The sequence below is a fragment of the Dermacentor andersoni genome, chromosome 11 (assembly GCF_023375885.2).
Source record: "Dermacentor andersoni chromosome 11, qqDerAnde1_hic_scaffold, whole genome shotgun sequence".
Lineage (NCBI taxonomy): Eukaryota > Metazoa > Arthropoda > Arachnida > Ixodida > Ixodidae > Dermacentor > Dermacentor andersoni.
The window spans coordinates 12,177,741-12,197,369 of NC_092824.1; the positions used below are offsets into that span (position 1 = coordinate 12,177,741).

At 46.1% G+C, this 19,629-nt stretch overlaps 1 protein-coding gene across 3 annotated transcripts in view; it reads right to left on the minus strand.

Moving 5' to 3' along the window:
• Positions 1-255: 255 nt before the first annotated feature.
• The window catches only part of LOC126517672 (receptor-type tyrosine-protein phosphatase mu-like), a 153,568-nt gene continuing 134,194 nt past the window's right edge, over positions 256-19,629 (minus strand). For all 3 annotated transcript variants that reach the window (XM_072285627.1, XM_072285628.1, XM_072285626.1), the window contains one exon: positions 256-517. In XM_072285627.1, the coding sequence (XP_072141728.1) occupies positions 440-517 (78 nt within the window). In that variant the 3' untranslated portion in view covers positions 256-439. The remainder of the gene's footprint in view (positions 518-19,629) is intronic.

Sequence of the window (19,629 nt, forward strand, 5' to 3'; positions counted from 1 at the left end):
AGTGTATTTTTTTTTACCTTTCGAAAACGTGTTGACTGCTTCTCAGTAACAGAAACACATTTCGAGCTGCGTAATGTTTCGATTTTCCTTTCGCAGTTATTTTGCGTTTGGATAACTGAAACTGAAGCAATAGGTCTTCGTACTGGGATCACTGCGCACATTTTGCCGTGAAGCCAGAAAAAAAAGAAAACGAATGCACAAGTCATGCGACAACACAACGTGTTTGGAGTACTTGTGTAAATAATGAGACAGAAGTACAGTGAAGAATCTTTATGCAAACAAAATCAACACCATTCTTGCGGTTTCTGCTGCGATGCATTTCTGTTACGAAAAAAAGAAATATTGCAGCCATCATGGTGTCTACTGAAGGGCTGAAGGTGTTTTCCTGCACACCGCACTCTAGCTTAACACGTCTGCAGGAACAACTTCAATAAAAATGTCAGCCGCTGAAGTTGGAGTAGGAGCCGAAGGAGTCAATAAATCGGTGCGCGACCTCATAGCAGAAGGCATACTGATCCTGAAAGGTACAAGAGGGAAGAATTCAGTCACACTGTCGAATGGGCTCTACTTCACTGAATGGGCAGTATGCAAACTTATGTCAAGTCTCAGGTGGTGTAGCAAACACTGAACTGCTTTAATGGCTATTTGAGTGAAGCTTGATTTGATTGAGCGTGACTGATGTCACACTGAATTTCATTAATCATGGCTGAAGTTTTCAACAGACAGGTGGCAATAGTTATGCATATTTATTTTATGCTGCTAGCCTGGATACCACGGTTTAAGCAGGAGTGGGCGTGCATAATTTTTCCGCTGGCAGAACTATTGAAACATATAACCTCACAAAGACATACTGACATAATAAAAAACACCTGAACACAGGGAAGAACACTGCATTATCTACAACGAAATGCATCATCATACAATTAACACAATCAGACAAAATTATTAGCGCCGGTTCCTCAGTGCATATGAAAATACCTCGAATTTTTCACTCTCCATAACATCAGCTAACAGACAACTTCACTAACTCATTGTTTCCGGAAAAATTAATTTTTGGACGTATCAGTGTGATTTATAAAATCTACAACTTTTATGTAAGTTATGGGGTTTTACGTGCCAAAACCACTTTCTGATTATGAGGTACGCCGTAGTGGGGGACTTCGAAAATTTGGACCGCCTGATCGAGGTTCTTCAACGTGGACCTAAATCTAAGTACACGGGTGCTTTCGCATTTCACCCCCATCAAAACGTGGCCGCCATGGCGCGATTCGATCCCGCGACCTTGTGCTTAGCAGCCCAACGCTATAGCCACTAAGCAACCACGACAGGTATCCAACTTTTTTAGTGCGACAAAAGCGCACTGCACATTCAAATGCTGGTTTTATATACAATGCCTTATTAATTCCCATTTTATCATGAGAGACAAAAAAAAAATTTCAGACTTTCCGTGTTTCTTCTTAGCAGACCTTCAAGTTCCGCTTTTTTTAAAGAGGAGTGAGGGTGATGTCTGCAAAGCCATAACAATTAAATTCAAATTGGATAGATTTCCTGTGAACCATTTCTAGTTTTTTTTTGTCAAACATAGTTAAAAGATCCCACACTGCAGCTGCGTATTCTAAGGACTGTCTAATAAATGTCTTGTATGCGAGAAGTTTAAATGTCCGGTGTGGCATTTCTAAGCCGCTTTAGAAATCCGAGCTTTTTATGGCCATTTTTTCGATCTACCCGACATGATCATGTCATCTTAGGTTAGGTGTCAGTATTATTCATGTCCAGAGACCTTTGACAGTGCATCACCATTGATGCTGTAAGTAAGCAAAAATGGTTGTTTTTCCGTGTCACTCACATTGCGACTGTTTTTTGTAATTGTCCTCTGCCAATTTGCACACAATGTGTGCAGTGTGGCTAACGCTGCGTTTAAAAATTCATGATCACTGGACTGCGAATTGCTTGACAGCATATGCAGTTTTTTGCAAATGACTTGTTTCTTTACAAATAAATATTGCGCGATGTTATTGATAAATAACAGGAAAAAACAAAATTGGTGTGAGTTTAGGCAGTTATTTCTGGTTACTGCTACAATTCAAGGCTTTTTAGAAGTCTGATAATGTACTATATATTTGGCTGCTGAAATCAACCACTGCTGCAAGGTCGAGGATTGTCTAAATGAGCTGGTTTACCGTTGAGAATCCTTTGCAAAAGCCATATTCATGGAGGGTAATTATTTTATTACTGTCGACAAAACGGTAAGATGGTTAAATATGATACGTTAAAGAGCTTTTGCACTAGAAAATAGCAGGGAAATAAGCCTGAAAGAGGACACAAGCGAGTGATCAGATTTAGGTACTGGTGTAATCTTAGCATGCTTGCAATCGTTGGGAAGCTGAGCACGTGAGTCGTTAAAATTCAAGCACAGGTATTTGGCACTACATTCAACATACCTTATAAGGAAGGCGTTCGGTATAGCATCAAACCATGGCTATTTCTGGGAATCTAGGTTAAGAAGTGACAGTACGCCTTCTTGGGAGAGAAACATCCTCGATAGCTATGATTTTGTCATAAAGGGCTAGATCAGTGGTAAGGTAATTATCACACGTATAAACTGAGCATAAATAATCATCCAATGCTTCTGCTATTTGTCGCTTCTCAGTTACAACTTCGGTGTTTACTGACATGCTGGAAACTGGACGTCTTTTGGGCGAAAACTGCTGTTAGAACTTATTCGGTTACATCAGAAGAGAATTCTGCAAAACATCGCTTTGATACTTTTCTTTCGCTTTCTTCAAAGAGTCTTTTAGCTTTATACGCTTCTCAGTTGTCTTGTCTATGCCAGATACTGATGGTCGAATTTTTGTTCGTTTTGTTGCCTTTTTCAGTTTACGTCCTAGGTGCACCACTTCTTCCGTCATTAGGGGTTCGATTGGTTTAGTACCTTGCGCTTATGGGGGAACAAAACTATCAATACATAATCACCAGGTCTTTGAAGAAGCACCACAATTCATCGGCGCAACACTCATATTGGTGAAGTTTTGAACAATAAGAAAAAATCGCCTGAAAGGTCTAAAATGTCCCGGTCAGTAGCACGCGAAAACACCGGTACAATGCTCGTCTTTTATCGGACTTCTTAACAAAGCGTGGCTGGATGGTTAGAGACACTATTTTATGGCCTGAAATTTTTATTTATTATTTATTTGTAAAATACCTTACAAAGCCTCTACATGGGGATTGAGTAAGGGGGGCATACAATCAAGTACATACAATCTAAGTAACAACAATAACAAAAGAAAACAGCAGCCAAGTGCACAGCCTAAAAGTCAGAGAAACATATTAGCTACATAAAGTTGCACATGCGTACAATAAAAAGGAACACTATAAGTTTGTAACAAACGTATAACAGTGCATGAAAAAGGTTGAAAAGATAACACAGAACAGTGAGTGTGATAATAATGGTTAACACGGGTTAAGCGAGTTCAGCGAGTGCTTGAATTTTTCACGGTCAGTTTCCACAACTATGTTGTCGGGGAGGTTGTTCCATAGCCGAATGGCACGTGGGATTGCAGACGAGTTAAATGCTTCTGTTTTACCATAGATGCGCGTGAAGCTATGATGATTGTATAATCTGTGCGACATGTGCGATGACGTTTCTAGGTGTAGGGAACGTTTGTTAGTGTGGTGAGCGTATTTATGAAATAATGATAATATGGCTATGTCGCGACGATTACTGAAGTGAAAGGTGAATCTTTCTTTGAGTTGCGCTAGAACGGTAGTCATAATTTCGGGAAATGAAACGTGCGGCTCTATTTTGGATTGATTCTAGCATGGTAATTAAGCAATTTTGGTGGGGGAGACCAGACTGGAGCGGCGAACTCAAGTCGAGGGCGAACAAATGTTTGAAATGCCAGTTTGCGGATAAGTGGAGGTGAGTTCCGAAGGTTACGTCGCAGGTAACCCAGTGATCGAGAAGCACTGGCACAGATGGTGGTAATGTGAGAAGTCGAGGAGAGGTTTGTTGAAAGATTTACGCTAGGTATTTAAATGATGAGGTCCGAGATAATGGGACATCTTTAATACAGTAAGAATAGTCCAAGTTAGTGCGTTTGCGGGTGAAGGACATCACTTTACATTTTGATGAATTTAGAGTCATTAGCCAGGTGTCACACCAATTAATAATTTGGTTAAGATCATTTTGAAGGATCAGGTGGTCATCGGAGGTGTTAATAGAACGACAGATAATGCAGTCGTCAGCGAAAATGCGCATGCATGATGATAAGTTATTGGGTATGTCATTAATGTATATCGGAAAGAGTAAGGGACCAAGAATGCTTCCTTGTGATACACCGGATGAAACATCTGAATGGGGCTAGGTGAAGCTGTTCGCGAAAGTAAACTGCTGCTTGTTAGAAAGAAAATTTCGAAGCCAGGACATAGCTAGTGAATCAAGTTTTAATGATGATAACTTAAAGAACAGGCGACAATGAGCTACGCGGTCAAAAGCTTTAGAAAAATCCAGAAAGATGCTGTCAGTTTGAAGGTTTGAGTCCATGTTAAAATGTAAATCTGTCGTGAATTCAAGCAGTTGCGTTTCGCACGACAAACCTCTCCTGAAACCATGTTGATTATGAAAAAAGAAGTTGTTCGATTCTGGATGATGGTAAACATGAGATGCAATAATATGTTCCATCATTTTACAGCATATGCACGTTAGTGATATTGGTCGGTAGTTCTCAGCTAAGTTTTTGTCAGCGTCTTTGAAGATGGGTATGACTTTGGCTGTTTTCCAATCTTGGGGTATCTGACCTGTCATTAACGATTGATGAAAAATGTGTAATAAAAACTTGCTAGATACTGATACCGTATATTTTAGTAATTTAGAATTAATATTATCAATACCTACTGAAGACGAAACTTTCCAGATATTAATAAGGTGAAAAAGACCATCAATAGTAATGTCAAAAGGTTCCATGTACCGGTAATCTAGGTCTGCAACAATGGGCAAATTAGTAATACTTTCTTTCGTGAATACGGATGAGAAAAATTTATTAAAAACTTGAGCGCACTCCCTGTTAGGAATAGGAATGTTGTTTTCTTTATTGTGTAACGAGATGTCATTAGTATTGCGTTCAGGAGATAAAATTTGCCAGAACTTTCTGGGATTAGATTTGAGTAGTGAAGGAAGGTCTTGGGAAAAATATTTATTTTTGGCTACATTGAGAGCGGAGCAGTAAGAACTTAAACAGTTGGGATACCTTTCCCAAGCTGAAGGGGTGCCGGTTCGTTTTGCAGTTCTGTACGAACGTTTCTATTTGTTTCTGAGTAGATGAAGGGACTTAGTGAACCACGGTTTGTTTTTGCCTTCAGTTATTCTGATTAAAGGAATGTTCTGCTCAACTAATGCGCATAACTTATCTCTGAACATGACCCAGTTATTATGAACAGACCTGGTGTGGAACGAAAGTATAAAATGATGTTCAAGAAGTGATTCTAGCTCAATGATGATTACGTCATAATTTCCCTTGTTGTAGTCACGAATTGTGACACCTGTAAATGGTAATGGGATACTGATGGGTACATTCAGTAATCTGTGGTCACTGAAATCATCCGAGCATGTTACTTCTTCTATAGTTTCTGGGGCATTAGTTAGTATAAGATCTAAGACGTAAGAGCCACGGGTAGGTTCTTTAATGATCTGGAACAGATTATAATCTAATGTTAGGCTAATGAATTCTGCCATAATAAATTTGCACATCTGGACTACGGCGGCATGTGCCTCTGCTAGCAAAAAAAATATGTAAAATTATGCTAGAGTCGCTTTGAATACGAGTGGGCACTTTACCAACTGCATCAGATCACGGAACAGTAAAACATCAAGAACTTGAGAGCATCTAGAAACCCTTCTTCCCAGTTAACCACGTGGAAGTCAAAGTTAACACCTATTAATATGTTGCAAGCACTAGTACACACACAAAAAATTGTTGCGTTCAGTTGATCCACAAACTCGCCATAACAATTGGGTGGACGTTAAATAACCCCGATGACAATATTGAGCTCCTCTAGGGAAGCTTTAGAAAGGATCACACATTCGGTTCTCTTGATGTCGGGCTATCGCATCACGCATGGTGATTCTTGGAACAATGGCGCCACCGCCGCCGCGGAAATCTCTGTCGGTACGGCATATCGCGTTGCCCGGTGGTGCCATTTGATAATCATTAATATTGCAACCAAGTTTCTGTTACTGGTGAGCACATGTGGCTTGGGCGCCAATGCTACACTTTCTAGGTCGACAGCTTTGCATACAAAGCTTCAGGGGTTTATGCTCAGACACCGAAACTGTTTTGTTTCCTCGCTTTTACGTCACTGTTTATCACGAAGCCTGCTGCTGCGCCGACGGAGGGGAACCTTTGTCATATGCAGACTATCTCATCCACACATTCGAGCTTCAGTTCTAATCGTGTCATATGCTAGTATCCATTTGGCGCCTGCTTTTCTGTTATCGGATGCACTATCTCATAAGTTCTTCCAGATTTGCCTAGTGGCTGCCGAGAAGTTCTCTGACACTGAAATATTGATCTCACTGGTCGCTGTTGCTTTGGATTCAGTCTGCAAAGCTATATATTCTCGTCGCTCAAAGACGCCTGCAAACACATAGCTCTTAGCAGCATAGTATTGATACATGTGTTTGTTTATCTTTCTCGGGTGACCGCTTTTCACCGGTTAACAAAGGTTAAACGTTATCGCTCAGCGCAGGACCCGTCTACATGTATCGGAAGTTTTTCGAATGTTATCGATGGTTCTATCCGTTGTCGTCGCTGAACCTTGTATAATCTGATGGTTTGCGCGACGCGAGTTGTGTAGTACCTTCTGGAAGACATGCGGGCACCAGCGATTATTCTGGAACCATCGATGACTAACGCATAAAAGCCGACGCGCTTGGCCCGCAGATCAAATTTCGACGATCACCGACTGTATTCGCCGCTACCGTTGTGCTTTCAGTGTAACTTGCTTTTGCGGACACAGGTTTGCCGAATAAAAAGTTGTTGTTCAGTTTCACTGCTGTGTTTTTCGCTTTCACTACTGCGTGACAATATCATAATTTCTTCCAGCGCTTTTCATGTGCTGTGAGCGATGGAGCTGAGAAACCGTAACGGTTAGAACCATTTATTTTGACGATCAAAGCACGGAGCAGTTCTTCAGCTGTTCTCGGCGTTTTCTTCTTCTTCTGGCGCTACATCTCCCGAGAGCGCTAGTGTCCGCTTAATATCATATAGATAAACCAACTTTATGGGCCTCTCAAGAAACTTGTTGTCCGGTTTCATTAGTATGCAGATGCTTAAGATTTGAACTTTACCTGGAGGAACTGCCTTCACCACGCAGATTTTCTAAAAGGCTCTTGGATTTCGTGCTCAAAGTAAGATGTCAGCTTTCTTTCGTTCCTGTTGATATATCTTAGCAGGCTTCATTATTGCATCCCTTATTTCTTTTGCGTACTCGGAATGTACGCTTTAGAAAATTCATTACGTAGCCTCCACATTTGTTCAATGTTATGATCCCATTCATCGCTGATGTCTCTTCCCAGTTTTCTCTTTCCACCAATAAGGTCCAAAGCAGTTAAAGGAGTATGTTCTCCAGGTTTCGGCGTAAATGTAGGTTAACGGTCGGTTATTGATGATGCATGATATTTGAGGTGGTGGCGTGGAGCAGAGGTAGAACATCGAGCTTCTAATCTGAAGGTCGTAAGGTCGAATCTTCCTCCAGTACACTAGATCTCTAGGCTTGCAGTGGCGCCTGACACCGGCAAAAGATGCCGAGAGACAGTGGGGCTGTACTAGTCCTGGTGTAACCAAATTAGGAAGGCCCACTAAGCTTTAACAAAAGAGGTTCCCTCATCTGAAAAGGAACTGGCCTCCCTGGTGCAGTATTAGGCCACTCCCTCCCTCATGATTCCTACAATTAACCCATTGCCCTCAGTCGCCAGCAGCTGTGGAGCAGCTGACCAAGATGGCGGTCAGACCTGTAACGCAGCAGAGGGTGTTAAGAATCTCTGGACCCGGAGTGGCCTCCACTGGAAACTGACCCTGGCAAGGCTTAACACCCGAACTCTCTCGAGTGAAGCTAGCCTAGCAGGACTCTTTGAGGAACTAACACGCATTGTTTGAGATATTGTTACGGAAAGGAAGAAGCGTGCGTCTATTTACAGATGGCTTTTAATGGCTGGGCCAACAAGCGTAGAGCAGCGATAAAAAAACTACCCTCTTCCTCGTCGTCTCTCAGGCCACCATCATAGTCCTCTTCTTCACACATTACCGACTGTGACATCACCCCCGTCGGAAAAAGCACCTTATTGGTGCGGCTCATCTGTCCGAGAAAGGTAATGTTTGAGACGGCTGACGTGGATGATGTCAGAGAGAGGTGAAGGCACCGTGTCATCCAGCGGAGACACTTCATATGTGACAGGGGTCACCTGGCGAAGGATGCGGTAAGGGCCATAGTATCGCGAGAGGAATGTCTCCGAAAGACCAACACGCCGCGTTGGATACCAGACTAGCACAAGAGCACCTGGTTCGTAATGCACGTCGTGATGGCGCTGGTCGTAACGGCACTTCTGGCGTGTCTGTGAAGCAGAAAGACGAATGCGGGCAATCTGGCGTGCTTGGGTCGCTGTGGTTATGACATCCCGAGTGTACTCTGTCGGCGAGTCGAGCGTGGTCGAGAGGAGTGTCTCGAAAGGCAAAGTTGGCTCACGGCCGAAGAGGAGATAGAAGGGGGAATAGCCAGCTGTGTCGTGGCGCGAGGACTTGTAGGCGAACGTGACAAATGGTAGAGCAATGTCCCAGTCGCGATGATCGGAGGAAACATACATTGCTAGCATGTCAGTTAATGTGCGGTTCAGGCGTTCGGTAAGACCGTTAGTTTGAGGATGGTAAGCGGTAGTAAGTTTGTGTTTAGTAGCACATGATCGAAGTAGGTCGTCTATGACTTTGGAAAGAAAGTATCTGCCGCGATCGGTGAGAAGTTGACGAGGCGCACCGTGGTGCAAGATAACGTCGCGAAGCAAGAAATCAGCGACGTCTGTAGCGCAGCTGGTCGGTAGGGCTCTAGTAATGGCATAGCGAGTTGTATAGTCCGTAGCGACGGCAATCCACCTATTTCCGCATTCGACATAGGGAATGGTCCGAGAAGATCAACGCCAACGCAAAAAAAGGGTCGACCGGTATATCCAAAGGCTGCAGCAGTCCTGCAGGAGGCACAGCTGGTCTTTTCCGGCGTTGACACGACTCACACGCGGCAACATAGCGCCGGAGAGAGCGGTTGAGAGGGGGCCAGAAAAACCGTCGCCGAATTCGGTCATAGGTCCGCGTAACGCCAAGGTGTCCAGCGGTGGGAACGTCGTGCAGTTGCTGCAGTACAGTCTGTCGCAGATGAGACGGAATGACGGTCAGGAGCTCGGGCCCGTCGGGGTGCATGTTGCGGCGATACAGGATGCCATATTGTAGCACGAACATGTGAAGGGATAAGTCAGACGGATCAGAGAGCAGGCGTTCGATAATGGGCCGTAACGACTCATCGCGTCGTTGTTTAGCGCCAATGTCTTGCAAGGCAGAGAGTGAAAGAACGCAGATCGGTGCGACATCCACTAAGCCGTCCGGTACATCGACGGGATGACGAGACAGGCAGTCGGCGTCCTGATGTAGACGACCCGACTTGTAGACCACAGTGTATGTGTATTCCTGCAGCCGTAGGGCCCAGTGACCAAGGCGTCCGGTGGGATCCTTAAGGGAGGAAAGCCAACAAAGGGCGTGGTGGCCGGTTGTAACTGTAAATGGCCGACCATATATGTAGGGTCTGAACTTGCCCACCGCCCAAATGAGGGCGAGACACTCGCGATCAGTAATCAAGTAATTGCGCTCTGCGGGAGAGAGGAGGCGGCTGGCGTAGGCGATGACGCGGTCGTGCCCACATTGGCGTTGAGCTAAAACTGCGCCTATGTCGTAGCCACTAGCGTCAGTGCGGATTTCTGTCGGAGCGGAGGCGTCAAAATGGGCGAGAACAGGAGGTGTGGTGAGCAGCGTGATGAGCTGCGAGAAAGCAGACGCTTGTTCAGAGCCCCAACAGAAAGGAACGTCTTTCTTCAGGAGGTCAGTCAGGGGACGGGCAACATGGGCGAAATTTTCCACAAACCTGCGGAAGTACGAGCAAAGGCCAATAAAGCTGCGAACATCTTTGGCACAAGTTGGTACGGGGAAATTCTGCACGGCATGAACTTTAGCGGGGTCGGGGCGAATGCCTGACGAATCGACGAGGTGTCCGAGCATGGTTATTTGGCGGTGACCGAAGTGGCACTTGGACGAGTTGAGCTGCAAGCCAGCGGTGCGAAAAACAGAAAGAACAGATGGAAGTCTTTCAAGATGAGTCGCAAACGTTGAAGAGAATACGATGACGTCATCCAAGTAGCACAAACAGATGGACCATTTCAAACCACGCAAGAGCATGTCCATCGTCCGTTCAAAGGTCGCCGGGGCATTGCACAAGCCAAAAGGCATTACCCGGAACTGATATAGGCCGTCTGGTGTGACGAATGTGGTCTTTTCACGGTCCATTTCATCCACGGCAATTTGCCAATATCCAGAGCGAAGGTCTATAGATGAAAAATAAGTGGTACCGTGGAGACAATCCAGAGCATCGTCAATGCGGGGAAGTGGGTATACATCTTTCTTGGTGATCGTGTTTAGATGACGATAGCTAGTCAACGCAGAATCGCCAGCTGTTATCCTTCTTTTTGACGAGAATAGGGGACGCCCACGGGCTGGAAGAGTGTTCAATAATCCCTTTGGCAAGCATCTTGCCAACCTCGCTCTGGATAACGTGTCGCTCAGAAGGCGACACTCGGTATGGGCGTCGGCGAACAGGTGCTGCATCGCCGGTATTTATACGATGCTTCACGACCGTAGTTTGACACAAAGGGCGATCGTTCAGGTCGAAAATGTCGGAGTAGGACTCGAGGAGGCAACGGAGCTCTGCGGCTTGTTGGGTCGAGAAGTCCGGTGCAATCATCTTTGTAAAGTCGTCGGTCGGGGCTGATGTAGACGGCGGAGAATGAGCATTGGTCGAAGACGGCGCAACAGATAGAGCGGAAATGTGGCACTCGTGCGTCGGTGATAACGTGTCAAGAGACATGCCTCGAGGAACTACTTGTGGGCACTGTCCGAAATTTAGGATGGGAAGACATGTCTGTTTGTCCGCAACAGAAACGATGGTGTGTGGGAAGGAGACATTGTGAGAAAGCAGGACTGAAGTCGCGGGAGTAAGGACGTAGTCTCCGTCAGGTACAGGTGGGCAGGCTAAGACAAGGGATGCAGGTTGCTGCAAGAGATAGCAGGCGTATAAAATCCGCGGAACAAAGCTGAGTTGAAGCTTGAGTAGGAAGGTCAACGGGAACAGGTAGGGGTAGGTCAAGTTGTACAACGCCGGCGGAACAGTCAATCAGAGCAGAATGGACGGCCAGAAAGTCGAGTCCGAGGATCACATTGTGAGCGCAACGTTCGAGCACACTAAACAAAATGGACGTGTGGCGACCGGCGACACTGACACGAGCAGTACACATTCCAAGCACAACCGGAGTTCCACCGTCGGCGACCTGGAGCAGTCGAGTCGGAGCAGGAGTCAGTACTTTCTTCAAGCGCGTTCGAAGCTCCACACTCATAATGGAAATTTGGGCTCCAGTGTCGATGAGTGCTGTAACGGGCAAACCATCCACGTCCAGAAGGTTCCGATTAGTAGGCAGTGTCCGCAGAGGAATTTCAGGCCGGTGTTCTAGAGCAGCGTCACCTCCAGGAGCTGCCCCAGTTAGCTTACCGTCGGAGAGCGGCGACGGTAAGCTGGGGATGGAGAGCGACGCAGCTGGGGCGAACGGGAGCGGCGACTATGGGGTGATGGTGATCGGCTGGTCGCGGTGGCTCGAGCGTTGTCAGGTGCGTCTTCAACCTCGGTAGAGAGGGATGGCGGGCGGGGATTCAGTGGGGAGTGGCGGTAGGCGGGAAAGCTTGGTCGAGAGTGGGCTGGCCAGGAGCTTCGACAGTGGCGAGATATGTGGCCCACACGGCCACAGTAAAAGCAGATGGGTCTGTCATCATGGGTGCGCCATTCGGCCGCGTTGCGATAGCCCGGATATGGACCGTATTGGCTCCGGTGAACAAGGGCAGAGGCAGCAGACGAAGCAAAGTCGGGACGGCTGGCGGAGCAGATGGACGGAAGACCTACATTGGCAAGTTCTTGGCGAATGACCGACTGAATGAGTGACACAAGCGGCCTGGAATCGTCAAAGCACTGCGTCACAGACGTGGCAGAAGACGCTGCTTCGATTTCTCGCCGAACGATACGTACGACGTTCTCGGAGGAGGTGGGCTCACGCAGTGGACAAATATCTTCGCACGTCGATGAAGCTGCGGTATTGGGTAGCCGCGTAAACTGTTGAACTATGCGGCGACTCTTCGCGTCTTCAAAGCGGCGACGTTCGTTAATGATCTCATTGACCGTTGTTACGTTCTTATAAACAAGCAGGTTAAACGCGTCGTCCGCGATGCCTTTTAAGACGTGGCTGACCTTGTCTGCCTCTGCCATATTGTTATCTACTTTGCGGCAAAGAGCGAGGACGTCCTGGATATACGCCACGTAAGATTCAGTGGACGTCTGTAGACGGGTCCCAAGGTCCTTCTTCGCAGCACGTTGGCGGCCGACGCGCTTGCCGAACAAATCTCTAAGCTCCTGCTTGCACTGGTCCCAACTCGTAATCTCTTCTGCGTGTGTTTTGAACCAGACCCATGCCGTTTTCTTGAGGTAGAATATTATATTGGCCAGCATAAGCGTGTTGTCCCACCTGTTGTGTGCTCTGACTCGTTCGTAATTCTGCAAACAGTCATCGACGTCAACGTTGTCGATCCCGGAAGACATGCCAGGGTCGCGAGGCTGGGCCAGGATGACTGTCGGTGGCGACGATGGGGCCGTGGTTGCAATCTCTCCTTCGGATGACATGGTGGCCAGGTTACGTCCGCTGCGGAGCTCCGTCTTGCGCAAGTGGTTACCCCGCACCTCCACCAATGATGTTACGGAAAGGAAGAAGCGTGCGTCTATTTACAGATGGCTTTTAATGGCTGGGCCAACAAGCGTAGAGCAGCGATAAAAAACTACCCTCTTCCTCGTCGTCTCTCAGGCCACCATCATAGTCCTCTTCACACATTACCGACTGTGACAATATCATTGGCTTTCGTGAGGTTAGAGGAACCGGTGAGGCCTATACAGTGCTTACTAGCGGCCACGTCCTCTGGTATAGAGGACTCCCAGATAAGCAGCTATGCGCGGTAGGACTCCTCATTCAAAAGGCCATAGCGGGCAACATTGACGAATTAATGTTAATGAGAGGATAGCAGTAGTCGTTATAAGACTTAATAAGAGGTATAGATTAAAGGTAGTACAAGCCTACGCTCCAACCTCCAGTCATGATGACGATGTAATAGATGAGTTTTATGAAGATGTGGAATTAGCGATGAGAAAAGTGCAAACCCAGTATACTGTAGTAAGGAACGAATTCAATGCAAAAGTGGGAAGAAAGCAGGCTGGTGAACAAGCAATTGCAAATACGGCGCCGATTCTAGAAACACTAGAGAAGAGATGTTGGTAGAATTCGCAGAAAGGAATGAGCTGCGAATAATGAACACCTTCAGAAGACGTAGCAACGAAAAGTGGACCTGGAAAAGCCCTAATGGTCAAACAAGAAATGAAATTGATTTCATACTTTCTGCCGATCCCAGCATAGTGCAGGATGTAGAAGCAATAGGTTGGATAAAGTGCAGTGATCAAAAGTTAGTGAGGTTTTGGATTTATCTCAATATGAAGAGATAAATAGTAAAATTAGTCAAGAAGAAACAGGTCAACCAAGACGCAGTAAGGGCGAAAGCAGACCAATTCGGGCTGGTGTGTGTGTGTGAAAACATTTATTGTAATGAGGTCCGGAGGCTCGGCTTCTTAAGCCAAGGCGGGCCGCTTCCACGTTGGCACTGTCCGGCCAAGCCTTTCAGTGACATCATGGGCCCTCTGGACGGCCCTTAGTTGGTCCTGAAACAATGGGCTTTGAATCCTTTTCTCCCACTGTGTCCATTCTTCAACGAGGTTGGGGAGAGTTGCGGGACACCCCGCCAGCACATGTCTGATTGCAATGATGCCATTACAATTGTTGCAGTCCATCTTAATCTCCCTCTCTGGATATATTTTATTAATTGTGTACGGTGTGGGATATGTACCTGTTTGCAATAAGCGCAGTGAGACTGCCTGAGCCCTGTTCAGTTTTGAATGTGGCAATGGGAATTGCCTGCGTCCTAAATAGTAGTGTTTGGTAATGTCATTGTATGTTATTAAATGATCTCTAGATTCCCTGGCTTGGTGGTGAAAGGCTCGGTTGTGACTGTCACGGTTAGCAAGTCCTCGTGCCAAGTCATGAGCAACCTCATTGAGGTTTATCCGAGTCTCGTCCACTTTCCCCATATGCGCAGGAAACCACGGGATTTCAGTTCTCATAATCCCAATGTTTTCAAAAAGTTTAGCTGCAACACCAGCTACGTAGCCTTTATCAAAACACTTTATAGCGGATTTCGAATCACTGTAAATGCAGGCCCACTTATTACTTCTGATGGCTAGAGCGATTGCCACTTGTTCCGCCACCATGGGGTCCTTGGTAAAAATAGTGATAGCATCTTGCACCTTCCCTTCATAATTTGAGACAATGGCCGTATATGCTTTTTTACCTTTCACCCAGGCTGCATCAACTATAGCTGCCAATTGGTTCTGCTGTTCTATTTCCTGCAAGAGTGCTTTAGCTCTTGCCTTTCTCCTTTCGACATTATATTCTGGATGCATGTTTTTCGGGGAGAGGGTTGGTTCTGATCTTGTTCCTAACGTCAGTCCTTAATTCTACTTCAGCCACTATTGGGCTCCTTCATGTATTCAGTTCTGCACCTATTGCCCGTAATATGTTCCTGCCAGCTCGTGATTTTGTCAATCTTTCGTGTTGCGCTAGCTGTTGGGCCTCCGCGATTTCTTCCATTGTGTTGGGCACCCCTAAACTCATGAGTTTGTCAGTTGCAGGGTTACTGGGTATCCCTAGGGCTACTTTAACGAGCTTCCTGAGCATCACATTAAGTTTGTTAAGTTCTGCCTGCTTCCATTTGAATAATCCATCCACATAAGTGAAGTGACAGAGAGCAAAGGCGTGTATTAGCCTCAAAGTGCTGTCTTCTCCTAAGCCTCTGTGTCTATTGGTAATTCTCCTTAGTAACCTAATGACTTCATCTGTTTTATTTGAGATATGTTGTATTGTTCTATAGTTAGGATTGTTTCCGTCTATGTGATACCCAAGAACCTTGATTGTTTCAACTAGCCTGACTGCGGATCCTTAATGAGTGTATAAGTAGACTCTTGGCTCATCTTTCGGAATGTAACCTCTCGGTTTGCGACCTTTTCTGCGATGTATAATGACCAAGAGTTCTGATTTGGCTGCCGAGCATTTCAACCCCATGTCTTTCAGTGTGTTCTCTACAACATATAAACTTTCCTGTAATCTGGTCTCTGTCTGTCCTACATTACCCTTGGCACTCCATATGGTTATGTCGTCGGCATATACCACATAATGTATACCTTCAATTTTCTCCAGATTTCTCGCAACCTTGGACATTGCTAAATTAAATAGCATGGGGGAGAGCACAGCCCCTTGTGGAGTGCCCCTATTTCCCAAATTCTTAGCTTCTGATTTGAGCTCACCCTGCATGAGTTGTGCAGTCTGATTTCTAAGAAAGTCCTTAATCATGTTAAAAAGTCTCTTACCTAACCCCATCTCTGAGAGGACGCCAAGTATGGCCTTATGCTTTATACGATCAAAAGCTTTTTCCCCATCCAATCCCAAAAGAGCTTTCGTATGCGCTGGGCTGGCCTGTATAAGTTGGTGCTTGATCAGCAGCATAGCATTCTGAGTTGACAGCCCGGGACGAAAGCCGATCAAGTTGTATGGGAGGATGTCGTTCTGCTCAACGTATTTAGTGAGTCGATTTAGGATGACATGTTCCATAGCTTTGTATAGACATGACGTTAAGGAAATAGGATGGAGGTTGTCCAGAGTGAGTTGTTTTCCTGGCTTTGGTATGAGGATAGTATTGGCCACCCTCCGTTCCTCTGAGTACACCCCTTTTCTCCAACATTCATTGAAATGTTCAGTTAGATAAAAAATTGATTCATCATCCAGATTTCTTAATATCTTGTTAGTTATTCCGTCAGGTCCAGCCGCCGATCTACTATTAATACTGTGAAGAGCCGCCCTCACTTCACTCTCAGTGAAGTCCCGGTCAAATTCTTCACATATGCCTCCCGTATATTCGGGGCTCTCGTGTTCTTCGTTTGGTCGTTTAAGTGGGAGATATTTGGCTGCGAGACTATCCATGATATCCTTCTGTGTTTTATCTTGGCTTTCCTGATGAACCAACTTAGATATAGCTGTTCTCTCGCTTGTCCTTGTTTCATTCTCGTTGAGCAAGTGCTTGAGGAGGTTCCAGCTACCTCCATGTTTGAATCTACCATCAGCCGAATTACAGATTTTATCCCACTGTTGCTTCACGAGGGTCTTCGAGTGATCATCAATTTCTCTGTTTAATTGCGCTATTTTTTTCCTTAGCCTTCTGTTAAGTCTCTGCGTTTTCCATCTCTGTAATATAGACTGTTTGGCCTCAATCAGATGCGCCAGCCTGCTGTCCATAGCCTAAATATTTTCCTCTGTCCTGATTTATTTAGTGGCCTCTTTGACGTCCTCTCTGAGCTGGATGACCCACGTCTGAAGGGGATCCTGCTCAGCATTTAGAGGCCCCACTTTCCTTCTGTTCGCCCTGATTTTTCGGAACTGATCCCAATCAGCGAATTTGAAGATTCTAGTTTCCTGTCTCGGTATGCGTATGGTTATGTGTATGATATAATGAACGCTCCCGAGATCCATTTTTGAATTTTCCGAATTGGCTCCTCTTGAGTTGTTTACAAAAGTAAGATCTGGTGTGGAGACCCTGCTTGTGGACGTGCCACAACGGGTCGGATACGCCGGATCAGTAATCAAGCACAACCCCAGATCCATGGCAAGACTCCATAGCTCATCTCCCTTCTTTGTATTCCAAGTGTATCCCCATGTGTGATAGGGAGCATTAAAGTCCCCTCCAATAATGAGCGGGCAGTTTTTGGCAACCGAAAGCACCTTGTTGAAGAGTGTTCTAAACCTCTGTCTCATGTCGTTAGGACTGCTGTAAATATTCAAACAGAAAATGCTTTGCGTCTTACCTCTGTTCTTTTTAAGTATTATCCCAACTAGAATAAATTCAAACCTGGAATGTCTAAGATGAATATCATGTTCAATGTATGGCAACTTTTTGTCAATGAGGGTCGCCAATCCCCTGCCCGTTCTTTTGTCTCTACATATAACTTTGTACCCAGTAAGCATAATTTCGTCCGCTTAAGGTTCCCTGCGGTATAATTACTTTTGGCCTGGCCTCAGATGACCTGATCACTTGTCGCAGTGCTGCTTTATTGTGTTGGAACCCGCGACAATTCCATTGCCACACGTTAAACCCATGATTACTGTCCATTGTTATTAGGTGAGGCTGCCTTTCTATTACCCGCTACTTTCCTCTTTGTGATGGCCCTCGACTATCCAGGAATGGACTTTATACTATCCGCCTCCGGTGGCAAATACTCATCGTCGTCATCGCCTCGCGTCTCCATTTTCCTAAGTCTTTTCTCCGCCGTTAGCCTCCATTTCCACAATTTGTCCACATTAAAGTTGGTCGTTTCCACTGTCTCTCTTATCGCTTTAATTGCATCGTTTATTTCACTGAGGGTTGAGAAGACTGACTCATCCTCGGAACTCACCGCCCTCTTCTTATGGGCAGGAGAGCTGGATACCCCTGGATCGCTGATTTTGCTTACAGGTCTATCTATCTCTACTCTAGCAGGGCTCGACTGCTCTTTTTTACGAAGCTCTGCTACCTGCCTGGTCAATTCTTCATTAGCTTTTCTTAAAGAAGTTACTTATTTAATTAATTGCTCTGTTCTGGCACCATTGTCATCACCCACAGCAGCCGAGGCGCCCCAGCAACTCTCGCCGTACCTTTTACTTTGTCAGCCCAAGTGGTTCCTGGCGTCTTCTTCTCGCCAGGTATTGAGTCCCTGTGCACGAAGCGCACCTGTGCTTCCCTTGACTTGGAGCGCCTTCTCTCCCTGGATAGTGAATGATGCCTGGATTTGGTGCGACTCCTGGAGCGTGAGTGCTCCCTGTCCACGGGGCGATGGTTGGGCGCCAGCTGTTGCGCTTCCCACTGCACTCTTGTTGACGACCGAGTCCTGTTGCCCTCTCTTCGACGAAGTCGTACGACGTAAGGGATTTGAAATCTTTGCTTACAAAACTTGTCGCCGGTAGGGTGATCGCCTTCACAAAATTTGCACTTAGGTACACACACATGTTCATCTCCTGGGCTGCGAGTTCCACATCCCCTGCGCTGAACAAAGTCTGGTGTTGGACACACATCAGAGCGGTGCCCGACCCTTCCGCAGGTGAAGCAGACGTCGAATTGCTTCCTGTAGAGGTAGCATCTCACTAGTGTGGATCCGTACCTGACAAAATTGGGCACTTTGAGTCCATCGAAAAGTACAATGACCGATCCCGACGTCTTGATGCGCTTCGCAGCCAGCGCAAGCGGGTTCAAGTCATGCACGATGTTTCTTGTTATAATAGCTTGCGAGTCTGTGATGTCCACTCTTTGGATAACGCCTTTGCATGTGGCATGTGGTGCCGCTTCGTATGCATTTGCCTCGTATTCCGCTTTCATAATCTTGAATGACTTGATTCTAACGTACTTCGCAGCATGTTCGGGCTTAGGTGTGCTGACTACGATGATATTTTGAGTGAAGTTCGGGCAGACATCTTCACGGGCCTCCTCTTCCGTTAGGCCGGACGCCTTGATGACTGCGGAGCCAATCGTGGTGGTGCTCACCTTGTTCAAATCGAGCCCTCCTCGAGGTCGTATAATGATCTTTCTGTGCTCCTCGGGCAATTGAGGCATCCTCGAAGCTTTTATAATCCGATTCTTGACCATTCCATCGACGGCGGTTCCCTTGACTCCATGCTCTCGCTGATTACGTGGCAATGTGCTCTCCTCATCCACAGCCTTTGTGCTAGCTCGTCATCTTCGGCCAGCCACTACTTGCCAGCCGTAATCGTCCTGATCATTGTTTCCTTCATTTCCAGAAAAATCTTCATTTTCCATGTTTGTATCCGCCATGGCTGCGGTCAGGTGGGCTTACTAGGCCCAACAAAGCCCCTACTCCTCACTAAGGAGCAGAAAACGTTCCGTAAAATTGTGAAGAAACAAGCCCCACCTCGAATCTTGGTGTCAGTAGATTCGCCGTCGCTTCGCGGATCCAGTGGTATGCTTCTTTTTGCTTCTTTATGCTTCTTTTCCATGCTCCGCTCGCCAATTTTGAGAGTGCAATTCGGGCTGGTGGTTGCAAACAAATATGCAGCTTTAGAACACAGTGATGACGACGACATAGAGGTAA